Source organism: Dama dama, chromosome 22 (genome assembly GCF_033118175.1).
Source record: "Dama dama isolate Ldn47 chromosome 22, ASM3311817v1, whole genome shotgun sequence".
In the NCBI taxonomy this organism is placed as follows: Eukaryota; Metazoa; Chordata; class Mammalia; order Artiodactyla; family Cervidae; genus Dama; species Dama dama.
Window position 1 is genome coordinate 8,830,501 of NC_083702.1, and position 25,350 is coordinate 8,855,850.

Sequence of the window (25,350 nt, forward strand, 5' to 3'; positions counted from 1 at the left end):
GCAGGTGGAGCATTGAGGAGGAGGGAGGGGAGCCGGACGACCGTGCCCACTGGCCATGGCTCCAAGGGGCCCAGAGCTGGGTGGTCCTCCAGTCTCCATCCTCCCAGGGTGCTGAGGCTGCCTCTAGGGCCCTCCGTGTCACAGAGTCCCCTCACTTTGTCCACTGCTGCACCAGGAACTGAGGACAATGTCTGGCACAGAGCAGACAGTGCACAGATATACATTTGCTGAAAACAATGAACAATCAGGCAGAGGCAAGCTACATATGGGTTCATGCCAATACTAACAGCAAGAGCAACCACAGTGGCATCAACGGATGGGGACCGAGTCATGTACATGCCCTCACCCATGTAGATGGTGACGGAAGCCCTGGCCGGGCCCAGGAGAAACCAGCAGGGCAGGAGATTCTGACAGCTGCCAACAAGACCAAGGACACCTGCTGCTTTGCTTCCCGGTGGGCGGATCCTCAATCAGCTCCCCTCATCAGTGCCACGTGACCGAGAAGGCCCTGGCGGGCAATGGTGCTCAGGTTTATGGAATCAAAGCGCAGCCTGAGAACATCAACTGAGGCCTGACCTCAGGTTTGTTGTGGTTTAGTCGCTAAGTCGTATCTGACTCTTTGTGACGCCACAGACTGCAGCCCGCCACGCTCCTCTGTCCATGGCATTCTTCAGGCAAGAATACTGGAGTGGGTTGCCATTTCCTTCTCCAGGGGATCTTTCTGACTCAGGGACTGAACTTGCGTCTCCTGCCTCGGCAGGCAGATTCTTTACCTCTGAGCCACAGGGGCAGCCCTCCTGAGCTCAGGTCTGACACTGAGTGTTAAAACTCCATCTTGGCCAGACAGCAGTTGAGGAGGCTCACCCTGGAACTGGAGGCCTGACCCCTGAAGGAGCTCTGAACCCTGGCAGCATTTACTGGGCCTTCCATCCCACACAGGGGACCAGACTGCCACCCGGGAAGTGACACGGGTAACTCTGAAATCTGGGAGCCCAGCGAGCACAGCCCTAGGAGCCAGACCACACTGCAAGCCAGGGTGGCCCATCTACGCGTGAACAGGGGACCTGGGAGAGCTCTGGAAAGGCACCTGTGGCTGCAGTCACGGCAGAGAACTCTGGGAACAAAATCCTGGGCCCTGGACTTCCCTGGTGGCCCACAGGTTAGTTAAAACTCCGTGCTTCCAGTGCAGGGGTTGTGGATTTGATCCCTGGTGGGGGAAGCTGGGATCCCACAAGCTGTGCAGTGCAACAACCAAAAATAATAATAAATTTAAAAGCCTGGGTTCGGGGGCTCTTGGAAGAGGGTGACCCAGAGGCACTCTCCTCTTCCTCTGCACCCGTGGGCACTTGGGGGAGAGTCAGCCATGTGTCCAGGCCTCTGGCCCTTCCAAATAGCCCTTAAAGACAGAGGGAAGATGCCCACCCTAACCTTCCGGAGACCACGTGACACTCTGTGTGAGGCCCTGGGAGGCAGGAGACCTGCCGCCCTTTTCTCCTCCGTGACTGAGGACACAGGGCCTCGCCTCTCTGCACCTCTGGGGTCTCGTCTGTAAAACGGGGCCATCAGGCAGGGCGGCTGTGTGAGGGCACTTAGCACCATGTCCACCCAGCACACTCCAGGTGCTCAGCCAAAGCCTGTGCCTTCCTTCCTCCTCTTACCCTGATGCACAAAAGTGCTGGCCGTGTCCCAGGGACTTCTCCAGGGGGACGAAGGGTGGGGGCGCTTCAGGACACCCCCTGGAACCTCCTCCCCCGACCCGGCAGCCCCCAAGGCAGAGCCTTGTCACCAGATCTGCTGCTCCAAGGGCCCCTGTGTGGGACAACACTCGGGCACTTGTTTAAAATGCAGATTCCTGAGCCCAGCCCGGTGGGACCGACTCCTCTCTCTTTTCACCAGGCTCTCCAGTGACTGCGGTCCCCTGAGGTGGGGTCTCTGCCCCCGAATCCGGAGCTCCTGGATGGGCGCAGGTGGCCGGCTCAAGCTGACCGGCAGCTAGCACAGGGGCAAGGAGAAAAGCCGCAAGGAAAGGCGCCCGGCTTCCACCAGCAGAGGGAGCTGTGGGCCTTCAAACCACCTGGCTGCCCTCAGCCGGCCCGCCAGACCCGAAGGAAGGGATTTCAGAAGGCTCTCCCTGGGGCCCGCACTTGGGTGTGCAAAGCTCTGCATGCTGTTTGACAACTGTATACTTCTTATCAAGCAGTTTTACAGGTTGTCAGCTGTCAGCCTTCCTATTTTTCTCTCTTTCACCCCCTCTGTCATCGTCCCGGGCTCTCTCCCTTGACAAGAAGGCAACAGAGACAGAAAGGATGGAGTCAGAACTGGAGCTCAAAAAGGGGCCTCTGGACCACCCCCCTCCCCAACCCCACAAGCTCAACCCCTCTCTCCTCTTCTCAACCAGGAAACAGCCCCAGGGAGGTGAAAGGATGTGCGCCGGCTTTGGGGAGCCAGGTACTAGGAGCCGAGATCCGTCTGATGGCTGTTTTGATGCTGCTCTCAGAGTTCACTGGAGGAGAGGGGTCCTTTCCTTAGAGGGGCCCTAAGGGAGCAGCTAACGTGATTTCCTCCCTGATGGTGGTTCCATGCATGCTAGGATCTCTAGTTCCAACCTCAGGGACCCCCGTCTGTCGGTAACCTGACCCTCTGGCATGTGAAGTCCTGCTAATAAGCTTTTGCTGCCTGACAGGAGGCAGTAAGCCAGTCAAACGTTTGGGAGGCTGGAAGCCACCCAAAGGGCCTTTGGGGAGAGGAGTCTGTGCTTTCTGCCCTGCCTTCCAGAGGAAAGGCCTCAAGAGGGGCTTGAATTCCAGGTCCTTGGGGCGGGCTGCCTGTCCAGGTGTGCGGACACTGTGCTGGATGAGGCCACTCTGAGTGTCTCCTAAGGGACAAAGCAGGACCACTGTGATCTCGCCAGACATCTCGCCCCAGTATGGGCCGCTGCACTCTCACCCTTCTCGGTCTGTCTCTGGTTCTCGCTCTCTGGGTTTCAGGCACTCAGGGATGGAGCAGGTACAGGGCACGGTACCCGGCTGCTCGGCTGGCTACTGGCACCCCGTGAAAACACTCAAGAGAGCAGCAGCATCAGTGACCGTCCAAGTCATCCAAGCAGGGGCACTGATGCTGAGACTCACTGAAGCAAACAGGAAGGGAGAAGATGAAGGCCTTTTGTTTCTATGGAGACAGCACCTTGGGGTGAGGGGCTGAAGGAAGAGAAAGCTTCTATCACACCTCCAGTCAGGACGTGGCAAACGGTCCCTTTTGTGGTTGGGCCCACCCCTCCCCTTCCCTTCCCTGCCAGGTGTTCACCATGGCAACCCTTCTTCCAAACAAGAGGTGCAGAGCCGCAGCAGCAGCATCTGGTGTCGGGGGAGCCGGGGAGTCCCGGGGGGATGGGACAGGCCCAGCTCCCCCTCCCTGGCAGGACATGGGCCCTGGCCTGGCTTTGTCCTGGTCCCTCTACCACTTCCTGTGCCCCGGGACCACGTCATTCACCTCTCCGAGCTTCCATCTGCCACCTCCGTGGTTGTCGCGAAAGCCAAGTGAGTGAGGCCGCGGCACATGGAGGTGCTCAATAAATGCTTCCTGGCCGAATGTAGCTCGAGCCCTGGCACTGCTGTTGTACCCAAATTCTCGGACACTCCAGGCCTGTCCTAATTCTAAGAGGCACGGACTGAGTGCGTCAGGCTCTGGAGCAGAGCTGGGGCGTCAGTGGAGGGGAAGACCTGCACTCCAGCCAGGATCAGGTCAAAGCCGGGGCCTGGAGGGTACCCAGGAATCCTGGAACGCAAGGCCCTGCCATCACCTGCCTGAGCAGCCAGGGAGCCTGGTCTCACGGCTGCAAAGCCCCACAGCCGAGGAGGGAGACATCCCCACATGGAAACTCCTTCGATCCCAGAGATGCTGACATGAGAAAAGGTGCGGGCAGCAGCCCTGGCTGTCCCCCCCAGCCAGAAAAGGCCACTCTGGAGGCCGTTCCAGAGAAAAATAAAGGCCAGGACCTCTAGGGCATCCCAGAGAGATCCCCACCCACCCCCGCATCCCAGAAAGATACTACCAGCAGGAACGATCTCTCCCAGAAGTAAGCAGCATGGCAAATACCATGCATCAAATGAACAAAGGAAGGAGCCACGTCCAGCTTTTATAAAAGAAGTGAGGAAAAGTGGGTCAGGGCGTTGGTGGGGTGTGTCTGACCAGGACAACACCTGATCCGGCAAGGAACGAGAAGCTGAGGAGGAGCTCTAGGTTCAGAGGCGGTTTACAGGGGAGTTGCTTCCCCGGCCTGTGGTACTAGTAACAAGAGCTCCCCAACGACTGCTGTGCCCAGCTCTGTCCTGAGCACTTCACGTCCTTGGAGCAGCTGGGCCGGGCAGGATCACTCTCCCCCGCCTTTGGAGAAGGGGAACCTGGAGCTCTGAGCTGCAGTGCTGGCCCCAGGCCACACACGAGCAGAGGCCAGAGCGGGATGGGGACACGGGAATGGTGGGGCCTAGAGCTCTGTGCTCTCCTGCCCGGAGGCTGCCTGTCTGCAGAATCCGCAGCTACTAGAGCAGGGTCAGAGGCCTGGGGAGCCCTGGGCCTGGGGATGGTGGCGGACGACTCACCTGAGATGTCGGCACTGGAGCCCTCATTGGGCCTCTTCCCCGTCATAAACTCCGCTTCAGCCAAGGCCTTGGGGGAGAGGGCGCTGGCCGTGCCATTGGGCGCTGCGGGCCTCTTGGACCGTCGGCTGAAGATCCTGCTGCTGAAGCGCCTGCCCTCCTTGGCCAGGGTGGCCTCCCCATTGGCAGCTTCTCCCTTGCTGTGTCGGGCAAGGGCCTCTCGGGGTCTGGACTTCAGGTCCGTGTGCGGGTGGGAGGCCCCCCGGCCGTCCCTCCGACTCAGTTCTCCCAGGGGAACTGGCTCCACGGGGGGCAGCACCTGCTCCAGGGTGGCCAGGTCATGCAGGAAGCTCTCCAGGCGCCGGGCCGACTCGCCCTTGCTGCCCTCCTCCTGCCCCTCGGCGCGGCCGCTGGCCTCTTGCTGCTGCCGGGCGGCCCAGCGCATCATCTCCCCGGGCGGGGGGCGGCTGCCCGCCACCAGGGCATACTTGGGGTTGATCAGCTTGCGCGCCACGGTGGAGGAGTAGTGGAGGCCAGGCCTGCCAGCGCCTCCTGCCAGGCCCAGCTGCTGGTACAAGTTCACCTCCTCGGAGATGGCATACAGCTCCCGGAACTCCACATCGAAGGGCTCCACATGCTGCCCCGTCAGGAGGAGGAGGAGGTTCCTGTCCACGTGGGAGGAACTCCAGGTGAAGCTAGGAACACGGGGGCAGAAAAGCAAGACACGTGGTGCCCAGGGCTGCAGCCGCGCCCTGCCAGCCGCCGCCTGGCTAGCCCATCTCAGCACCCTCGCCGCCCGGCCCAGCCCGATCCACCAGGGAGGCCGGATGCCTTGCTGCCTTTGTGCCAGCTGTTTTCCTTCCACAGACCCAAATCCTCCCTTGGGTCCAGGTCTTGGCCTCACGTGCAGTAAAGCAGGCAGTGGGTGCAGGGCAAGGGTGAGAGAAGTCAGGCCTGTTCCAAACCTGCTTTCTGCCCTGCCTGCCTTGTAAAACGTGAGGCGTGTGGTCAGAGCATTGTGCGGCTAAAGTCCAACAACGTCGTGTACAGAAGGTTTCTCAGTTCCTGGCACAAACATACATTTAAAAGTAGAATCTGCAGCTGCCACTACTGTTACTAGCATTTCATTTCTTATTAGTTCTTCTCTGAATTTTTAGAGCACATGGCATCTGCAAAGCACCATACTTTAACCACGTAAGAGGGCTGATGCCATTTATTAATTGTTCCATCTGCTGGGGTCTCTTCCAGCCTCAAAATGCAGCCTGCTGTTGTGGACCGTGGAAGGCAGGCAGTGCTGAATGCTCAACAGAAGTTGACCATCTTTCTCGAATAGTCCATCAACCAGAGAGTTTGAGGGAAGGGGTTGGCCGGGGGGCTATTCTTTGCCATCAGAATAGACAGTGGCTCTTAGACTTACGACACTTAGGACCGTGGAGGCTCCAGTCTAGCATCTTTCTGAACGTGAACATTTCTGACCAAGAACAAAGACCGCCCCCCCACCCCCGGGCCCAACTCACCTGAAGGATCCAGTGGCTACTTTGTCCCCATCTACCATGAGGAACTTTGATGACAGGGTCCCCTTGATCTTCCCCATGGGCATGTAGAAGCCCACACCTGTCACAGAGCGGACACGGATATTCTGTTGGGAAGAGGAGAAGGGCACAGTCACTCAGGCTGGGGGCCTAGAAGCTCTGTGCCGAGTATCTTCTTGGGCAAAGGATGAACCCTCTTGTCTACGGGGTCCTGCCTGCTGGCTCTTGTCTGCACTTGACTCTGCTTCCTAGGGCCCGAGGAGGTCAGCAAATCTTGCTTTGGGCACGGACGGGCCCAGGGCAACCCTGGTCTGCTCTCAAAGCTCCTCGGCAGAGAAACACAGCCCTACCTTCAACCCTGACCATGACTCTGCGGGCTGAGCACCCAAGACTGGGCCAGAGCCTGCCCCCTCAGCTTCAGCAGTCTTGGGATAAAATGTTAAGCTGGGTGTGCAGTTTAGGGTTATCAGTTCACGAGGCAAGGTTTTAGATAGGAGGAAGGGGGTTGGCAGTGCTGCTCACCTGGACCCTTGAACTGGGGAGCAGGCCGAGGAAGGGGCAGAGGGGGTTTCTATCCCACTTCCTTCCCACCCCCACCCTGCCCCAGGGGTACAGCTTACCCGAACACGGAAGTCAGGGAGCTCCAGGCCCTGACACATCTCCAGGAAGTAGCTCACGCCCGCCTCGTCCAGGATGATGTACACTGGGACCCGGCGCTTAGAGGCGGCATCCACAATGTCTTGGAAGATCTCGCCATCGGTGAAGAGGTCCATAACCACAGCAATGACCTGGACAGGAAGGGGTACTGGTAAGGTACGTGGTGACTGCACCTCTAGAGAGTCACGCCGTGGCCTGCGGAGGACCAGCGGGGCTGGGGTAATTGGTGCCCAAGAGTCAGAAATGCCATCTGCACCCCCCGCGCCCTCTGAGCACAACTGAGCAGGAGATGGGCGCTCTGCTCTGGGAAATGAAGATGGTGCAGAGGGTGCTGGCCATGCACCCTTGACAAATCCCCAGGGCCTACCCTGGGGATTTCCCAGCAGCTCTTCAGAAGCCGTATCAGGGGAGATCTAGGAGGCTGAGGAGAGCTGGTCCTGGTGTCCTTGGGAAATAAGCAGGCTCAAGAGGCTGCAGTCACGGAGAGGCGTAGGACGGACCAGCTCCACAAGCTGCAGATCTGCTCAGATACGACTTTCTCTGCAGACCCGAGCGCTTTGATGTCCCTGCAGCTGTGCAAAGCCCTGCGCTTCCCTGAGCACAGATTCGGGCAGAGCTCCAGTTGGCTCAGGCTCCCTTGGCCTCCAGGGGTCCAGCCATCCTGCTCCATCCTCAAAACAAGGTCCCTGCCTCTGCTGGCTGTTTAGTCACTAAATCGTGTCTGACTCTTGTGATCCCATGGACTGGAGCCTAACAGGCTCCTCTGTCTGTGGGATTCTCCAGGCAAGAATAGTGGAGTGGGTTGCCATTTCCTATGCCAGGGGATCTTCCCGACGCAGGGATCAAACCCAGGTCTCCTGCATTGCAGGCCGATTCTTTACCATCTGAGCCATGATTTCCAGAAGCCAGTCTTGATTAGTCATCCTGGGAAGGAAGGCCTTCTGCAGCCCGAGGCAGCTTTGCCTTTCTTACCTCAGCCGCCTCACTTTCCTACACAAACAAACCTTGTTCCAGGACTTCCCTGACAGCCCAGTGGATAAGACTCTGTGCTTCCACTGCAGGGGGCACTGGTTTGATCCATGTTCAGGGAATTAAGATCTTGCACGCCATGTGGTCAAACAAACAAACAAAAAACCCTTCTTCCACTCCAGAGGCAGGGTTTTCTTGCTGGCCCCAAGCACTGTGTCCGTGATGCAGAGGAAAGGGCGTGCTTTGGGGTCAGAGAGATCTGATGATAACCACTTTCCATTCCTGTAACCTTAGGCAAGTCCCTTAACCGTGATGAGCCTCTGTTTCCTCATCTGCCAAGTGTGGATACTCTGTACCTGGTACATTTGGCTTCAGGATTAGCAATGACATCTGTAAGCATCAAACACAATGCCTCAATAAATGGTAACCACCATGTGATCGAGGGAGGCTGCTCATGGTTGTAACTGAATGCCCGAACTCTGAAGTCGGGCAGACCAGGCCTGGTACACCAACGCCACTGCTGACTCATCAGTGCCCAGCTTCCTTGGCAGCAAAATGGAGCTAATAGTAGCACCTGTCTCAAAGGGCTGTTGAGAAGGCTTAGAGAAGTAAACTGTGAAAGCGTTTAGCAAAGTGCCTGGCGCATGTTAAACTCAGTAAGTGTATCCTCCGCCACCATGACCTTCATGTGTGCTCTGCCATTATCTTTCCCTCTAAAGACCACCCCCAACACCATTTATGCAGTGTTACAGAAGGCTCTGCTTAGCGCCTACATTTACTGTTTTTTAACAGTATAATTGCTCTGGGTTTCCTTGGTGGCTCAGACAGTAAAGAATCTGCCTGCTAATGTAGGAGACCCGGGTTCAATCCCTGGGTCAAGAAGATCCCCAGGAGCAGGGCATGGCAACTCACTCTAGTATTCTTGCCTGGATAATTCTACAGACAGAGGAGCCTGGCGGGCTACAGTCCATGGATTTACAGAGTCAGACACGACTGAGCCACTCACACACACACACAACTGCTTTACAGAGTTGTGGTAGTTTTTGCCGAACAACAACGTGAATCAGCTACATATATCTCTTGAGCCTTCCTCCCATCCCTGTAGGTCCTCACAGAGCACTGAACTGGGCTCCCTGTGCTAGACAGTAGCTTCCTGTTAGCTATCTATTTTATACACGGTAGTGTATATATGTCAACACTCTCAATTCGTCCCACCCTCTCCTTCCCCACTGTGTCCACAAGCGCTCTACATTTAATACTCAATCATTCACATAAGTAACATTTGCTGAGCCCCATTGGCAGAGGGAGGACCTAAAGACAAACAAACCGTAGTCCCTAACTTCAAGGGGTTAATCCAGTTGGAATCATAAGACATCCACACAGAATAACATGACATAGGGAAAATGAAATAAATGCCTTACGAGATGCACAAATGACACACGGTGTGAATTCAGAGGAGGAGTGGGAGGAAGAGAAGGAGGGGTTTAGGGAGGGGGGAGTTGAAAGGTTACTTTCAGTCAGGGGAGACCAGAAAGGTTTCACCAAGGAAGCAGAAAACTGAAGAATGGGCAGCCTTGGGCACCGTGAGAAATAAGCCGAGAATAAAACCAAGCGGGGAAGCGGGAAGGGCTGCCATGCATGGGCAAGTAGGCTGTGCGCTGCACCCAGGGCTGAGGCGGTGAGTGGGAGCTGAGCCTGCTGAGGAAGAGAGGCCCTTTTCTAATCTGCACACGGGTGCCACCTGGGCTACCCAGGGCCTCGGAGGCGAACGTTCCAGGCAAAGGACACAGCACAAGCAATGGCACTGAAGACAGGCATGACTGACGAAAACAGGAGATACAAGCAAAATCTGCATGAGAAAAGAGAAACAACTATAGACATGTTAGGGCTTCCCTGGTGCTTCTGATGGTGAAGAGTCTGCCTGCAGCGCGGAAGACCTGGCTTCAGTCCCTGGGTGGGGAAGATCCCCTGGAGGAGGGCATGGCAACCCACTCCAGTATTCTTGCCTGGAGAATCCCCATGGACCGAGGAGCCTGGCGGGCTAGAGTCCGTGGGGTCGCAAAGAGTCGGACGCGACTGAGCGACTAACACTTTCACTTTCACAGATATATTCACTTTTTAATAAATTCTTACTATTCAAGAAAGGGTAAAAATGGTAAAAAGAATAGGACCATTTACACATTGATGAATTTGAAAATGATGTGGATAAGTCATAAAAGTGAACTAAACATATCAACTATATTTCAAGTTTTTAAAAAGCATAATCAAGTAAGGTTTATTCTAAAAATGTAAGGATTATTCAACATCAGAAATATATTAGTTTATAATATTTACAGTGTAAAAGATGGAAAATCATATATTACCTTGTTTTTAAAAAAGTATCTGATAACACTATTTATGATTAAAATTCTCAAAAAACTAGGAATAGAAACTTCCTTATCATGATAAAGGCTAGCTACTAAAAAACCCTCTTGAAACATACTTAAACTTGCATTCCCTTTAAATCCTAAGCAAGTTGAGAATATTCACCTATTACTACTACTGTTCAGAACAGTTCAGCTGTCGAACTGCTGTTGTACTGTAAGTCCTGAACAATGCGATATGCCAAGAAAAAGAAATGAGCTGGAAGCATTAAAAGAGACAAAACTATCAGTATTTAGAGATGATATTTTTATTAAAAATCCAGTAGGATGCAGAGAAAAACGTTTAGAAGTAGTAGGAGAATTTGGCAAAATTTCCAGATACAAGGAAAACAAAAAGCAATAGCATTCTTCTAATATAGCAATGATCAATTTTTCTTAAAAAAAAAAAAAAAAGGAAAATAAGATCCATTCAAAATTATAATTTAAGCAGGTAATATTTAGGAATTAATACCTCTATGGAGAAACTTAGAAAATTCTATTAAAGGACAGTTAAAATTATTTGAGTAAATAAGATAAATCATGTTCATGGATAATAAGATTCAATCTTTTAAAAATCCAGTCCTCATATTAATAAGATCTAATACAATTCCAATGAACAGTCGGTAAACTTTTGTTTGAGGCGCTCAGATATTTCAAAAATGTGAGGAAGAATGAAGATCCACAATAGCTAAGTCAATTTTGAAAAAGAAAAGCTAAAAGGGCACACTTGTCCCACTAGATAATAAGACATACTGTAGCGTCAAGGTAATAAGAACTGTGGTACTGAGGTAGGAAAGAACTGACAAATAGACCATGGAACAGAATGGAGAGACCAGAAATATATACGGACCTACACACATGCATAAACTTTAAGTCTGGTAGAGGTAGAATCACAACTCAGTGGAGAAAGGATGCTATGTGCTATTGGGACAATCGTCATACTAAACAGAGAAAAACAAAATGGATCCCTATCTCATACAATGTACAAAGGTGGATTTCAGGTAGGCTGTACCACCTAAATGTGGAAGATAAAGCTAATAAAGGAATTCATGAAATGCAGGAAAATATCTTCCTGACATAGGTAAGAAAGGATTTCTTAGGATTCCAAAAGCATGAATCATAAGACAAAAATTTTAGCAAATTAGGGATTTTCTGTTCAAAGAAAGATGTCAATAGACAAAGGGAACTGGAGGTGACAGAAAATACCTGCAATGTCTACAACCAAAAGAAATTAATAACATACAAGAGATTCCTGCACATCAGCAAGAAAAAGACAGAAGATTAATCAGAAAAATGGGCAAAGGCTATGAATAGGCAGTTCCTTGAGGAGAAGATACCTGAATGGCTAATAAGTATATAAAGAGAAGCAGACCTCATAAGTAATCAGAAAGATGCAAATTAAAGCCAAGAGATAGTAATAAGAGTAAATGCAACTTTTAAAAATTTTATCAGTTCAGTCGCTCAGTTGCTCAGACTCTTTGCGACCCCATGGACTGCAGCATGCCAGGCTTCCCTGTCCATCGCCAGCTCCTGGAGCTTGCTGAAACTCATGTCCATCGAGTTGGTGATGAATAAAATAAATTAAAAAAGCAAAGAGATAAGAGAGATACCACTTTACAACATGAACTAAAAACCAGAATGCTGGACAGTTCTAAATGTTGGTGTGAGAAAAGGGGACCCTCATTCACTGTGGGGGGGATGGAACACTAGTACAGCTGTTTCTTAGGGCAACGGGCAGAGAGTTTCATGGATTTAAGATTGTGCACACCTAGAAGACTAAATATTAAAAAAAAAAAACTAAGATCATGGCATCTGGCCCCATTACTGCATGGCAAATAGAAATGGAAAAGGTGAAAGTAGTGACAGATTTCCTCGTCTTGGGCTCCAAAATCACTGCAGACGGTGACTGTAGCCATGAAATTAGAAGATGATTGCTTCTTGGCAGGCAAGCGATGACAAACCTAGACAGTGTGTTGAAAAGCAGAGACATTACTCTGCCACAAGGGTCTGTATAGTCAAGGCTATGGTCTTCCCAGTGGTCACATACGGTTGTGAGAGCTAGACTGTAAAGGAGGCAGAACACCAAAAAATTGATGCCTTCGAACTGTGGTGCTAGAGAAGACTCCTGAAAGTCCCTTGGACAGCAAGGAGATCAAACCAGTCAATCTTAAGGGAGATCAACCCTGAATATTCACTGGAAGGACTGATGCTGAAGCTCCAGTATTTTGGTCATCTGGTGTGAACAGCCAACTCATTGGAAAAATCCCTGATGCTGGGAAAGATTGAGGGCAAAAGGAGAAGAGGGCATCAGAGGATGAGATGGCTGGATGGCATCACTGATGCAATGAACATGAACTTGGGCAAACTCCGGGAGATGGTGAGGGACAGGGAGGCCTGGCAAGCTGCAGTCCATGGGGTCACAGAGAGTCAGACACGACTGGACAAACAACAGCACACCTAGAAGCCAGCAGTACACTCTTGGCTACGCACTCAGGGGAACCTCTTGGATCTTTGTCCAGGTCTATCGGGGGCAGGAACAAAGACATTCACTATAGTTTTCTTTGGGATAGCAGAGAGTTGGCAACAACTTAGATGTGCATCTTTAGAAGAATGGGTGAATGTGAGGGATGCTCAGGACAGAGTCCTCCATGGCAGACAGAAGCAATGAATGAGTTACATGTGGAGAACTTGGAGAGTTCTTCTGAAATGGATGTGCATGTGTACATGCTCAGTTGTGCCTGACTCTTCGGCACTCCACGGACTACAGCCCGCCAGGCTCCTCTGTCCGTGGGATTTCCCAGGCAAGAAGACTGGGATGGGTTGCCATTTCTTACTCCAGGGGCTCTTCCCCACCCAGATGCATCTCCTGTATCTCCCACATTGGCAGACAGATTCTTTACCACTAAGCCACCTGGGAAACCCTTAAAATGGATAGTTGGATTTAAAATGTTAGAGCATGTGATCTATAGCCCAGTACCATTAATGTAAATCGAAGTACACTACATAAGATAACTCTTCATGTTTTTCAAGGATATACACTGAATAGAGGGGAGGGGCTGCCTATGGCAGGAGAAAGGGATGGGAGGGAAGCAGAGAGGAAATTCAGAGGGGTTTTCCCTGGATTGATGACGGCAGTGGACCATGAACTGAGGTTCACAACTGGGTCTGCTCCTAAGAGCCCAAACAAACGAACAAAAAGAAATTGGCCTGAAACAGTTCAGGGTAGGTGTGGGGCAAGGACAGCGGGGAGCCTGGCGTGCTGCAGGCCATGGGGCCGCAGAGTCGGACATGGCTTAGTGACCAAACCACAGCAAGGACGATGGGGTGGGGCTGGATGGTGGTGGGTTTTGGTTTTAACAGGCCGCTTCAGGCTTCATTCCAGCAGAACACAGCTCCCAGCATCTAGTAGGCTAGGGATATCTTATCTTCCACGTGCTGCCTGAGGTCAGAGTCCATCGTTTGCTCATTTCCAGACTCTCTGCGGTGTCCGACACAGCTCAAGGCGGACTCTCAATATGTTGCCGGGGAGGGCTTGACTGGCTCAGGAAAGCACGTCAAGATTCACTCGTATTCTTGTTTCGTAATTGAAAGCGCAGGGAGCCAGCTCACCCTCGCCCCGACCCGAAGTGGGAGGTGTGGGGAGAGTATGGCAAACCAGAGGGAGAGATATGTCCCGGCGGGGTGGGGGTGGGGGCGCCCTGCTTTGGGGAGGCTTGGTCTGCGGCGCCCTGGTGAGAGCCAGCCATCTGTGTCACTACCAATTAAGCAGTGAAATATCTGTAGTGGGAAAAAAAATCAATTGCTCGCTGACTCCTGCAATCTCGTTGTGGAGGAGAGGTGATAATTACCCTCCACTTTGGTCTCGGAGGCCTGGCTTGACATTCCGATCCACGGGTGGCATACGGCCCACGAAAACTAGCTCCCTATTCCCGCCCGGTGTTTAATGTGCCACGTGATGCTCTGGGCCAAACCCGACTTCAAGGCTCCCGGTATAAATGGAAAATCGGGTTTTAAAAGAGGGACGTGGATTTCGTCAAGAGGGAAGTCATTCCTTCTTCCCGGCGGGCTCCCAGCCTTCTTTACCTGGTTACCCACTGATGCGCGGCACCTGGGGGGAGAGGTTAATTTGAGGCAGCAGGAGTTTCTAGAAGCTGTTGCAAGCCCCGGCAAAGAGGCTCTGATGCTGTAATACTTCTCATCGGGTACTTGGTTAGCTAACTGTTTCCTCCTTTGATATCTGGCCTCAGTGGTGGGGCGGGGAAGCAGGGTGCGTTAGGGAGCCTCAGAATTCCCCTCCATCTGTCATTTACCTTTAATTAAACTGCCAGCTTTTCAGATTCTCTTCCTGGACTCCTTAATTACCATTAGATTAACAAAATGAATGGGAAGGACTCCACCTGCCCTGTGCACTCCACACGGCTCTGCTCAAGACCGCGGGGCCTGGCGCCCCTGGGTGTGTTGGGATGACCTGGTCTGAACGCCCACCACACTGCTGGTCCCTGTGCCACACAGCAATGCTCTCTGGCCTGCCCCGGAGGCACTTCCAAAGTCAACATCCTCTCGGTCACCCTGGCCAGAAGCCCGAGTCTACTGGCCTCCTCCCTCCCCCTCCCTGTGACCAAATCTGATCGCCACCAAGTCCAACAGAGCCTGCCTCCTCCATGTACTTTCTCTGGGTCAGCTCCTTTCTGCTCTCACTGCACGGCTGTCCTCACTTGGCACCCCCTCGTTTTAACGTTTATTTTTATTTATTCGGCTGTGCCGGGTCTTAGTTTCGGCCTGTGGGATCTTAGCTGCCCACCCAGGGATCGAACCTGGGCCCTCTGCTCTGGGAGCACGGAGTCTTAGCCACTGGACTACAGGGAAGTAGTCCCCCCTCTCATTTCTTAGTGAACTTCTGGGATAGTTTCCTAATTAGTCTCACCTTTTCCATCTCTGTGCTCCAACTCTTTCTCCATACCAGTGACACTCCCTCTCCCCGCAAGCAACAGACTGATGAAGTGGTGGGTCCCACAGTCAAACTCCTTAACTTGGTATTGAAGGACCTCATGATGGCCCCTTCCTCCTCTCCAGCTTCATCCTGGACCATCTCGCGTCTGCCCCCTGCTTTCAGCCACGCAGGATGACCTGCAGTCACCCCAACACAGGGTTTCTCTACAGTGGCACTTCCGGGCACAGTAGGGAGGCGGGGACATGTGCATTGCAGAATGTTTAGTAGCAAGCCAGTAGCATCACCCAAAATGGGGACAACCAAAAATGTCTATAGATACAGATAAATGTCTCCTGAGGACAAAATTGCATCACCCTCTCTACCCTGCTTTGAGAACCACTACACATAACAGGTAGTTTCCAGTTCTTCTGTTCCTTCCCCTCCCGTACTCCTGTGAAACATTTATGCATCTTTCAAGACCCAGGCAAGAATTTCCTGAACGTTCCCCACTCCCTGCTTCCTGCCCACATTGTGTCCTAGGCAAATAACAGAGGTCCTTGACATTTTATTGTAACATCTGCTCAATGGCTCTGTTCTTTACTGGGCTGTGGGCTCCCGGATGGTAGGGGCCATCTGATTTATCTCGAAATCTCCACCCTCAGGGGACATCTCAATAGTCAGTTCTCCATGATTGTGGAATGAATGTCTAAATGGAGGGTGTTTCATGTCTACTGTTTTATTTGTGGGGTGTGGACCTAGCTTTGTGGTTATCTCTTTAATTTCATTAATGACTATAGATATTGTGGTGGAGGGGGAAAAAAAAAAGAATGCTGAGCAGGATTCTTGGTTAGATCATCTTGCTGGAAGGCAGAGTTGGAGTTCTTCCTCAAGGGCACAGAGAAGGGAAAAGAAATGGGTGCCTTCTGGGACTGCTGCCTGAACGCTGGTCCCAGGTCTGGACTGCCTCCACTCCACCTACCCAAGGTCTTGACGGAGCAGCCAGCCGGTGAGTGGGGACAATACTCAACCAAGGGGTAAAAGTCCACACCAAGGACATCTGGGGGCAGAGCTGCCCCCAGCACGTACAGCTAGCACCTCTGTGCAGATTACGAAAGGGTACCTGTCCTCCCTGTGGTGGAAGCAAGCTGATAAACCGAGCATGGGCTACCAGTCAGCCTCGTAAAGCTGCCGAGGCCCAGAGTAGGGCACAGGCTATGTCTCTGCCCGTGGCCCCTGCACTGAAGGACATTCCAGACGTGCAGAACCTCAGAGCTAGGAGGAAACAGAACAGAGCCCAGCCCCGAGGTTAAGTTTCCCAGCTGTGTCTTTGGCAGAGGTGGGACGAAAGCCCAGGCTTCTGACCCCAGTCCAGTGCTGTTACCCCCAGATGATGCGGTCAGGGCAGGCTCTGGGGACATCTGCTCTGGCTAGGACCTGAGGTCACCCCGATCATACAAAACCAGGGTGCACACATACAGCTGGAAAATACCACCCTCTCCTTCACTGGTTTCCCCAGGTCTGCTGACGTGGAGCCCAGGCACTGGGGTGGGTGTGGCTGCCACCGCTGTGACACAGATCCGCCCATCTCACTGAGCTCCATGGTGGGGGAAAAGCAAGAGGCCACAGGTCAAGCAAGCTCCTTGCAGGGATGTACTGGTGATGGTCACTTTTCCCTGGGGAGGAAAGGAGGGAGCCCACCAAGGCACAGGGGCAGTCCCAGTCCCCATGGGCCCACTGATGACCCATATGAGCCTGGGGCCCAACTTTAACCTCCCATGTCTGCCCTGCCTGCCTCCCAGGGCTGTTGGGAGGTTCCGATGAGATCATGCCTATAAAATTCCATGAAAAAGCTATATGGTTATGAGAGGCAATCACCAAACAGGGTTGCTGTTGTCCAGTCATTCAGTCATGTCCAACTCTGCGACCCCATGGACTGCAGCACACCAGGCTTCCCCGTCCTTCACCATCTCCTGGAGTTTGCTCTGACTCACATCCATTGAGTCGGTGATACCAACCAACCATCTCAACTTCTGTCACCCCCCTCTCCTCCTGCCCTCAATCTTTCCCAGCATCAGGGCCTTTTTCTATGAATGGGGCCAGCTGCCCACACCTCCAGTCCGAAGGAGCGTTGGGGTAGGAAGGGCAGCAGATGGGCAGACTGGTCAGCTGCTGCCTCCTAGGAGGGCCATCTGTCTGGCAGTCCAAGGGAGCCAGTTCTGGGTGGACCACCCAGCATTCGGCTCAGACAGCCCAGCTGTGTGGAGCACCTTCTCTGATCTGCCCAGGGAGCCATCAATGTCTCCAGAGCAGTGGCTGTCACACTGGAGCATGTAAAGAGCATCAGCCCTGTGTGGGGCTGGGTGAGGTACGCCTGCTGGGTGCGCAGATTCCAGGGCCCCATCCTCAGAGGATCGGACTCGGCAGGCCCATAAAAGTACATTTTAACAGCACCCCGCCACCCCCACCCCGCCCACCTCAGGTGATCTGAATGCAGGTGGAGGATGGATCACACTTGGGAGTAACGGCGGTGTGTGGGAGAGAATCTATTCCTTGGAAGCAGAAGGTCTCACTGGTTGTGTGATCTTGAGTGAGTCACTTAATCTAAGCCTCAGTTTCCTCATTCTAAAATGGGGAGGTGGTCGCTTCACAGGATTGCTCCGAGTTTTAAATGAGGACAGAGCAGGGCGAGGAGCACAGAACCTGGCCTGTCGTGAGCTGAGGGTCCACGCCGGCAGACCTTTCTCTCCTCTGAAGGAACTCAGAACAAAGGGGCCTCACTTCGGAGGTGGCCGGGTCAGCACGGGGGTGCATGCTCCCAAGAAGCCAGGCGTGCAGAGCTGCCCACGGGCCCTGGACATCACAGTGGAGATGTTTTCCTCTGCTTGATACCATGTCCAGCAGACCCAGCCCGGGGTGGTGATGAAAGTCCAGGCAATGCTTCACTTCCAGGAGAGTCAGAACCTTAACTGATGGAGGGGAAGGGCAGCTCAATCAAGGGATGAGTGAGTCTGTACAATACATGATCCTTCAAGTGATGCTGGGAGACTGCGTTCGCTCACCAAGCAGGAAACACACCGCTAGGAAAACTATGGCCCGGGGAGTTCCCTGGGGGGCGTCCAGTGGTTAGGACTCAGAGCATTCACTGCTGAGGGTCCACGGTTCAATTCCTGCTTGGGGAACTAAGATCCTGCAAGCCACGTGGCATGACCAAAAAAACCAAAAGTCCCTGCTGTCCCAGTGGAGAGCACCTCCAGGTGGGGTTCGGGACCCAACTGGCCTCTGCTGAGTGCACGGCAAAGACTTTCTTTTGTCATGGTGGCTGCAACAGGCCCCATCCAATTTCTGCCTCAGTGGGATGCGAACAGCTGGGCGAGAAAGCTTTACCTTAAGCATTCTGGATGTGCTCCCTGGGGTGAGAGAGAAGAGGAGAGCTCAGGAGAGGAGGTTTGCACGGCCACCCAGGGGACACCCACAGACACCTTGCATCCTCCACCCCTGGACTCTAGATTCATTTCTCGAAATCCCCACAGTCCAAAAGCAACCTGGAGCAAGTGGAGGAAGCGCAGACTAGAGTCCGGGTCCCACAGAGGTAGTGAGTCGGTGGGCGTTGCTTGTCCCCTGGGAACTCTGCCTGTAAAGCGAGGCTGCCTCACGGTTCTTGTGAGGCCGGGCGCAAGCTGGGGGCTCAGCGTCAGCTCCGTGGGAGAACGAGCTCCCACAGGCCTTCCACTCTTGGCAGGTGGAGCCAATAACCCAACCCAAACTATGCTGCTTCCCGGCCCAAGCCCGTGGCCTGACATCGGCCTCGCCAAAGGCCCTCCGTGTGCTTCTGGCCCACCCGCTTCCTCGAGGATAACCTCCTCTGCCTTCTCCAGGCACACCCCGCTGGCTCCAGCCCTGGTGCCTTCACGCACACTGTCACCTGCCTTCTCCCTGAGGGAACAGGAATGCCCGTTCCGTGTCGAGGCCCGTCGTTTCCCTCTCCCCGGGCCGTCCCCGGTTCATTCTGGCTCCCGGGTCCCCAGCTCCCAGGGCAGTGTGTGCCTCTCCCAGGAGGCCTGTCTGTCTGAGCGCACGGCGGGGGACAGAGACCTGCTGGGCTGTGCTACACGGGAAGCATGGGTCTAAACAGAGCACCTCCGCAGTAGGGAGCGTCCCTCCGGGGGCCTGACGAAGCAGACTGGACCAGAGCCCTGGCCCACCGAGAGGGAAGAGCCAAGACCTCTGGGGTGGTATTGTCGGCCTGGAGGCCCGGTGTCTGGGCTTTGTCCTCTGAGGATTCCCAGCTGTCTGCGGCCATGTTACATTGTTTCAGGCTCACTAATTAGACATCATTAAACACCAGGCTCCCTCCTGCACTGCCAGCCGCTGGAGCCCAACTCTGCCAGCCAGGCCCCTTCCTCTCGCAGACTCCCTGGCCTCTGGGCCAGTTCTGTTCCTGACTCTGCTGTGCGCCACTGGGGCTCACTCCCCGTCCATCTGAGCCTTACGAGGTGCTCTTGACACTCATTCCCCAGACGAGGTGGATGAAGGGGTGATGGAAAGGAGACTTGGGCCGGGTCTCTGCAGACACAGAAACAGACTGTGCCTGTGTGAGCAAGATCAACGAATTCAGCTGTGAAACGGCATCTGTGATCCACCAGAGAGTACGCAGAGCAATTCTTTTTAAGATCCTGGGCCAGCTTTTCACTGCCCCGTGGCACGCTTCTGGGATAACTTTCCCTGCACTAAGTTGGTGTTAATTAGTGAAAATTATCTAATGCAAGCTCATTTAACATTAGCTTAAAGCTAAACATAATTAGGAAGATAAATCAGCTGCTAAAAAAAAAAAAATCCAAAGAAGATACACAGATGATTTTTAGGATCAGCTGCTGGTTTGGGTTACTGGCCTGGAGCTCTGAGCATCACACAATACGCGGGGAAGGCAGGACTCCAAGAAGTACCTTCGAGCTATTTCTTGATTGATCCATCAGGGCAAGACAACTGGAGTTGGCAGTTTGCCCGGGAGGTTCTGCGAGGTGGTCAAGATAACCTGGTGGCCACTGCCAGGTAGTGAAGCTACCTGGGAGGGCTTCCCCAGAGAGGCAAGTGGAGGGTGCGGGGAGCAGGGGAAGGCAGTCAGGAGGAGCTGGGCGATGGGAACCGTGTGAACCTGTGCACTCCCAGGCCTCTGGTCTTGCACACCTTGCCCTCTGCCCACCAGCCCTTCCATACTGGCTGCTGCAGGGCGCAACTCCCAAGAGTTCTCTGTGCCCCCGGAGCTCAGTGAGACTCAGGCTCATCTCAGTTCCCGTTAGGCTTCACTATTTACCCACTGCCGTGAGACAAGGGAAAGGCAGGTTCAACCCCTGGGTTGGGAAGATGCCCTGGAGGAGGAAATGGCAACCCACTCCAGTATTCTTGCCTGGAAAATCCCACGGACAGAGGAGCCTGGGGAACTACAATCAAAGGGGTCGCAGAGTCGGACATGACTGAGTGACTAAGCGTGTGTGACTTTATGCTCGGTGGCTCAGCCGTGTCCGTCTCTTTGCAACCCCGTGGATTGTAGTCCCACAGGCTCCTCTGTCCATGGGATTTTCCAGGCAAGAATACTGGAGTGGGTTGCCATTTACTACTTCATGTGTGACCTTATCATCTGTAAAATGGAAAGTTCCTAGGCTGTCGTGAAGGTTAAAAGAAATTATATATTTCAAAAGGGCTAGTGTGGTCTGGTATTCAAGAACTCAACAGTTTACGGCTTCCAAGGTGACTCAGTGGGTAAAGAATCTGCCTGCAATGCAGAAGTAGAAGACGAGGGTTCGATCCCTGGGTTGGGGAGATCCCCTGGAGAAGGGCATGGCAAGTATTCTTGCCTGGAGAATCCCATGGACCGAGGAACCTGGTGGGCTACGGACCACGGGGTTGCAAAGAGTCAGACAGGACTGAGATGACTGGGCACGCACACACAACAGCTAATAGCTATCAACACCCTCCTCCCACCTGTACTGCAGTTTATGTTCTTTTTCAGGGTCCACATTTTATGATTCTGTATATTTCTGGAACATGGCACATACTAGGTCCTCAGTGAAACAAAGGGAGTGAATGAGCGGATGCGGGGAAGGGAACCCTCTTGGGATAAGGAGGTAAGCATACTCACAGCTGGTCCTCGAAGACCCACAGAGAGGTGAAGAGCCCTGGTCCCCGCCCCGCCCCCACCTTCTGCTGACTCGCTGCTAGGACACAGAACAGAAAAGAGCTTTTATCTGGAGCCTCCCCCTGGCCCCACCAGTGCCATGAAAGGCCCAACACAGTGACCACAGGACAAGATGGGTCAGGGTGAGTTAACAGATTATTGGAGACTCGGGCCAGAGAGACCACTAACTAGAAGAGCCACTGGCTCTTTTCTTGGGCTAAGATTCTGGGATCATTAGCAAGTTCACAGACTCCACGAATTTCAGAGGAGGAAAGGAAAACAGGGGCAGGCAGCGGACCAGCTACGGCTGACGGCTGACTGGTCTTGGCCCCTGGAGGGGGAGATTGGGGGGAGGGTGGCAGAGGGCCGGGATCACTAGAGTGACTCAGCCTGGGGTGGGGGGTGGTCAGGACAGCGCCAGGAACAGAGGCAGGCGGTCAGCCAGGACCCGCCCCCGCTCATGGTCCTCTGCCCTGCTCCTCTCTCCCTCCAGACTGGAAGCCTGCCCCAGAACAGGCTCTGCCCTGTACACTCGGCAGAGAGGGTGGTGGAGTTGACCACCAGCCAAGGCGAAGCAGTGAGATAGCATCCTGATGGGGTGGCATGGGGGTGGGGTTGCTGGCTGGGACTCCCATCAAGGTCTCAGTTTGACAGTGAGGACCCAAGTCCAGGGAGGAGGGTCAGAAAGTGGCCAGTAAGAAGTCCCTGGAGACCAGGTCTAATCTCTGGTTGGGGAACTAAGATCTCACATGCCTTGAGGTAACTGAGCCTGCTTGCTGAAACAAAGAGCCCCTACGCCACAGCTAAGACTTGACGCAGCCAAAAATACATTAGAAAAGAAAAAAGGTCCCCGGGAGGGAATTCTCTGGTAGTCATAGTGGTTAGAACTCGGCGCTTTCACTATTAAAGACATGGGTTTGATCCCTGGTCGAGAAGCGAAGATCCCACAATCGACGCGGTTTGGCCAAACTAAATAAACAGGTCCCTGGGAGCTACCCAGACCAGCTTCTTGGTGATGTGACCTGTGCCAGTGCCACAAGCAGCAAGAATCCTCCTCTCTCCTACTCCCACTGAAGTAGTCTCGTTCTTGTTTGTTTCCAGAACCAGTTGGTGAGTTTCCCAGAGCCTGGGTGGCAACAAACATACTTAGTATCTGGGATTTCAGAGGGAAGAGGTGGCCATGGGGACAATCCCCAGAAGCAACTGCATGTGTAGCAGAAGGACACAAACCTTGAGCTCAGACCTGGGTGAATCCCAGCTGGGCTCTTAGCAGCTCTGCGGCCTTTCGCTCTCCTTGAGCCTCTGGGAAAGGCCCCTTTCCTGTGCCAGGTGCTAAGGACTCGATTAATTAAAGGAAATAACACGCGGAGCACCTGTCTTTCAACAATGTTAGCCCCTCTTAACATAAACCTCCCCTTTTTTTTTAACAGGTTTCCATTCAGTTTTTTTTTTCCCTCCATTTATTTTTATTAGATGGAGGCTAATTACTTTACAATATTGTAGTGGTTTTTGCCATACATTGACATGAATCAGCCGTGGATTTACATGTGTTCCCCATCCCGATCCCCCCTCCCACCTCCCTCCCCATCCCATCCCTCTGAGTCATCCCAGTGCACCAGCCCCGAGCACTTGTCTCATGCATCCAACCTGGACTGGCGATCTGTTTCACACTTGATAATATACATGTTTTGATGCTGTTCTCTCAGATCATCCCACCCTCGCCTTCTCCCATAGAGTCCAAAAGTCTGTTCTATACATCTGTGTCTCTTTTTCCGTCTTGCATATAGGTTTATCATTACCATCTTTCTAAATTCCATACATATGTGTTAGTATACTGTATTGGTGTTTATCTTTCTGGCTTATTTCACTCTGTATAATGGGCTCCAGTTTTATCCATCTCATTAGAACTGATTCAAATGTATTCTTTTTAATGGCTGAGTACTATTCCATTGTGTATATGTACCACAGCTTTCTTATCCATTTGTCTGCAGATGGGCATCTAGGTTGCTTCCATGTCCTAAAAATATGGAACGCTTCACGAATTTGCGTGTCATCCTTGTGCAGGGGCCATGCTAATCTTCTCTGTATCGTTCCAGTTTTAGTATATGTGCTGCAGAAGCGAGCACAACATAAACCCCTTTTATCCGCATCTCTCACTCCTCTTTTTCAAAATGCTGTCTCATAGTCTTGCATTAGAGTCTCAGAGCAATCATAAGAAAGTAAGCGAGAAGAATTATTCCCATTTTACAGATGCAGAGGTAGAGGCCAAGCCAATGCCAAATGATTTGCCCAAGGTCAACTGGTGGTGGAGGAAAGAGACAACCAGGGCAAGAACGAGGCTGCCAACCATGTACCCCTTCCCCTGGCGTTGCCCTGGCCTCCTGAGACCAGTGTCCAGCAAAACTGGCTATGCCACCAGAAGCCCAAGAAGTCACGAAGAAAGGCACCCCCCCATCAAGGCCCCATCTTCTACTTGTGATCCCCCTGGGAGACACCCATCTTCAGAGTTTCAGAGACCTAAAGTGTCAGATTTCAGAGGAACCAAGCCTCTCCAAAGACAGAAACACAGCCTGTCCCACGCCTCAACCCACCCCACCGCCGCGTCCCCATGCCCCCTGTGCAGGCTCTAGTTCTTGAGAAGTCTTTACAGACTGATCTCAGGCTCCTTGAACTGGCTCTTCCAGGTGATTCTGGGAGGGGAACGCCCTCGGGGATCCCCGGTTCAGGGCATCCGTGGCGGATCCTACAGAAGAACCCTGGCTGAGAACTTGGCTGCCACAGCCCTGCAGGAGAGCTGCCCTGACAAACAGCCATCAAATCTAGGCCAGCAGAGAAGTGTGGGGCTGGGGGGAAGGGAGGGCCGTTGGAGCTGCTCCCCTGATGAGAGGAGGAAACAGGAAGCACACCTGCGCGGGGCCTCCAACCTGAGGACGAGAAGCAACCCCTGGCTGCCCGAACTCTGATCTCCTGGCCTGATCTCCCAGCCGGCAGCCCTGAGTCCTGGGCGGAAGACCAGCCACGCCTCCCTCCCAGCTCCGAGAGGGGACTTGTACCATACTTTCTCGGTATCCTCAGCTTTCACACTGTTTCTTCCTTGTTTTTCAAAACTATCCGAAATCTAGGTAATGTCCTCCAACTGTGCAGATCAGGAGTCCCAGGGAGGCAAGTGATTCAACCCAAAATTAGTAAGTAGACAGATTAGGGCAGAAACCAAGACCTTTCAGCTTCAGAGTCCATTCTCTGTCCTTGACATGAAGCTGGGTCTCTGTTGCTCCCAGGATCAGTGATGGAGCATAAAGGAGAGAGACTTAAAACTCAGTAGCCACAGCGCCCAGGGCTTGGCAGAGATGCCGGACAGGCCCAGACAAGATCCTGGAAGGGCTATGAGGTGCTCGGTCCCTGGAACTGCAGCTGTGTCATTACCAGCCTCGAGGGGGAAAGGACTCTGGAACTGCCCTGAGCCTCAGAAATAATGCCCACATGGAATGATCCACAGCGGGAAGAAGGGTTAGGCGGGCAGATGGTGTAAGTTGGACCACAGGTCACAGGCTGCCCTGAGAGACCTTCTCTTGTTCTGCACAGCAAATCAGGCTTTATTAACATTTATTTCTTTGGCTGTGCTGGGTCTTAATTACAGACTTGCGAACTCTTAGTTGCGCATGTGGGAACTAGTTCCCTGACCAGGGATGGAACCCAGGTCCCCTGCGTTGGGGGCTCAGAGTCTTAGCCACTGGACCACTGGGGAAGTCCTCCCGAATCAGGCTTTTAAAAGGCAGCTCAGAAGCTCTAGCTAAAACCTCTGCCATGGAAGGGAAAGAGAACAGGGAAAGGTATTAGGGAGAATTGGGACCAGCTCTCAAACAAGGCATCAAGGTGGCTAACGAATGTATCATCAGACCCACATTTCACAAACCAGCAATATTTAAGTCCATATATATGTAAACTGCTCTTTTGTTTCCTCTCTCTTTCCTCTGTTCATTGTCTATATCCCAGGGCCCAGCACAGTGCCTGGTACAAAGAAGATGCTGTGTACTATTTGCTGGATGTACCTGAAAGAGGAAGAGCTGATAGAGGCTAATGGGGGAAGACAGTG

The 25,350-nt window shown here is 53.0% G+C and overlaps 1 protein-coding gene and 1 non-coding gene across 2 annotated transcripts in view; both read right to left on the reverse strand.

The window, feature by feature from the left end:
• FAM83F (family with sequence similarity 83 member F) overlaps positions 1-25,350 on the reverse strand; it is a 33,416-nt gene that overhangs the window by 2,634 nt on the left and 5,432 nt on the right. The window contains exons 2-4 of the mRNA XM_061124489.1: positions 6,748-6,915; positions 6,113-6,234; positions 4,599-5,290 (exon numbers count right to left, since the gene is read on the reverse strand). Of these exons, the coding sequence (XP_060980472.1) occupies positions 4,599-5,290; positions 6,113-6,234; positions 6,748-6,915 (982 nt within the window). The remainder of the gene's footprint in view (positions 1-4,598; positions 5,291-6,112; positions 6,235-6,747; positions 6,916-25,350) is intronic.
• Positions 23,277-23,383, reverse strand: LOC133044126 (U6 spliceosomal RNA). Its single transcript, XR_009689869.1, has one exon. It is a non-coding gene; the product is annotated as a U6 spliceosomal RNA (small nuclear RNA).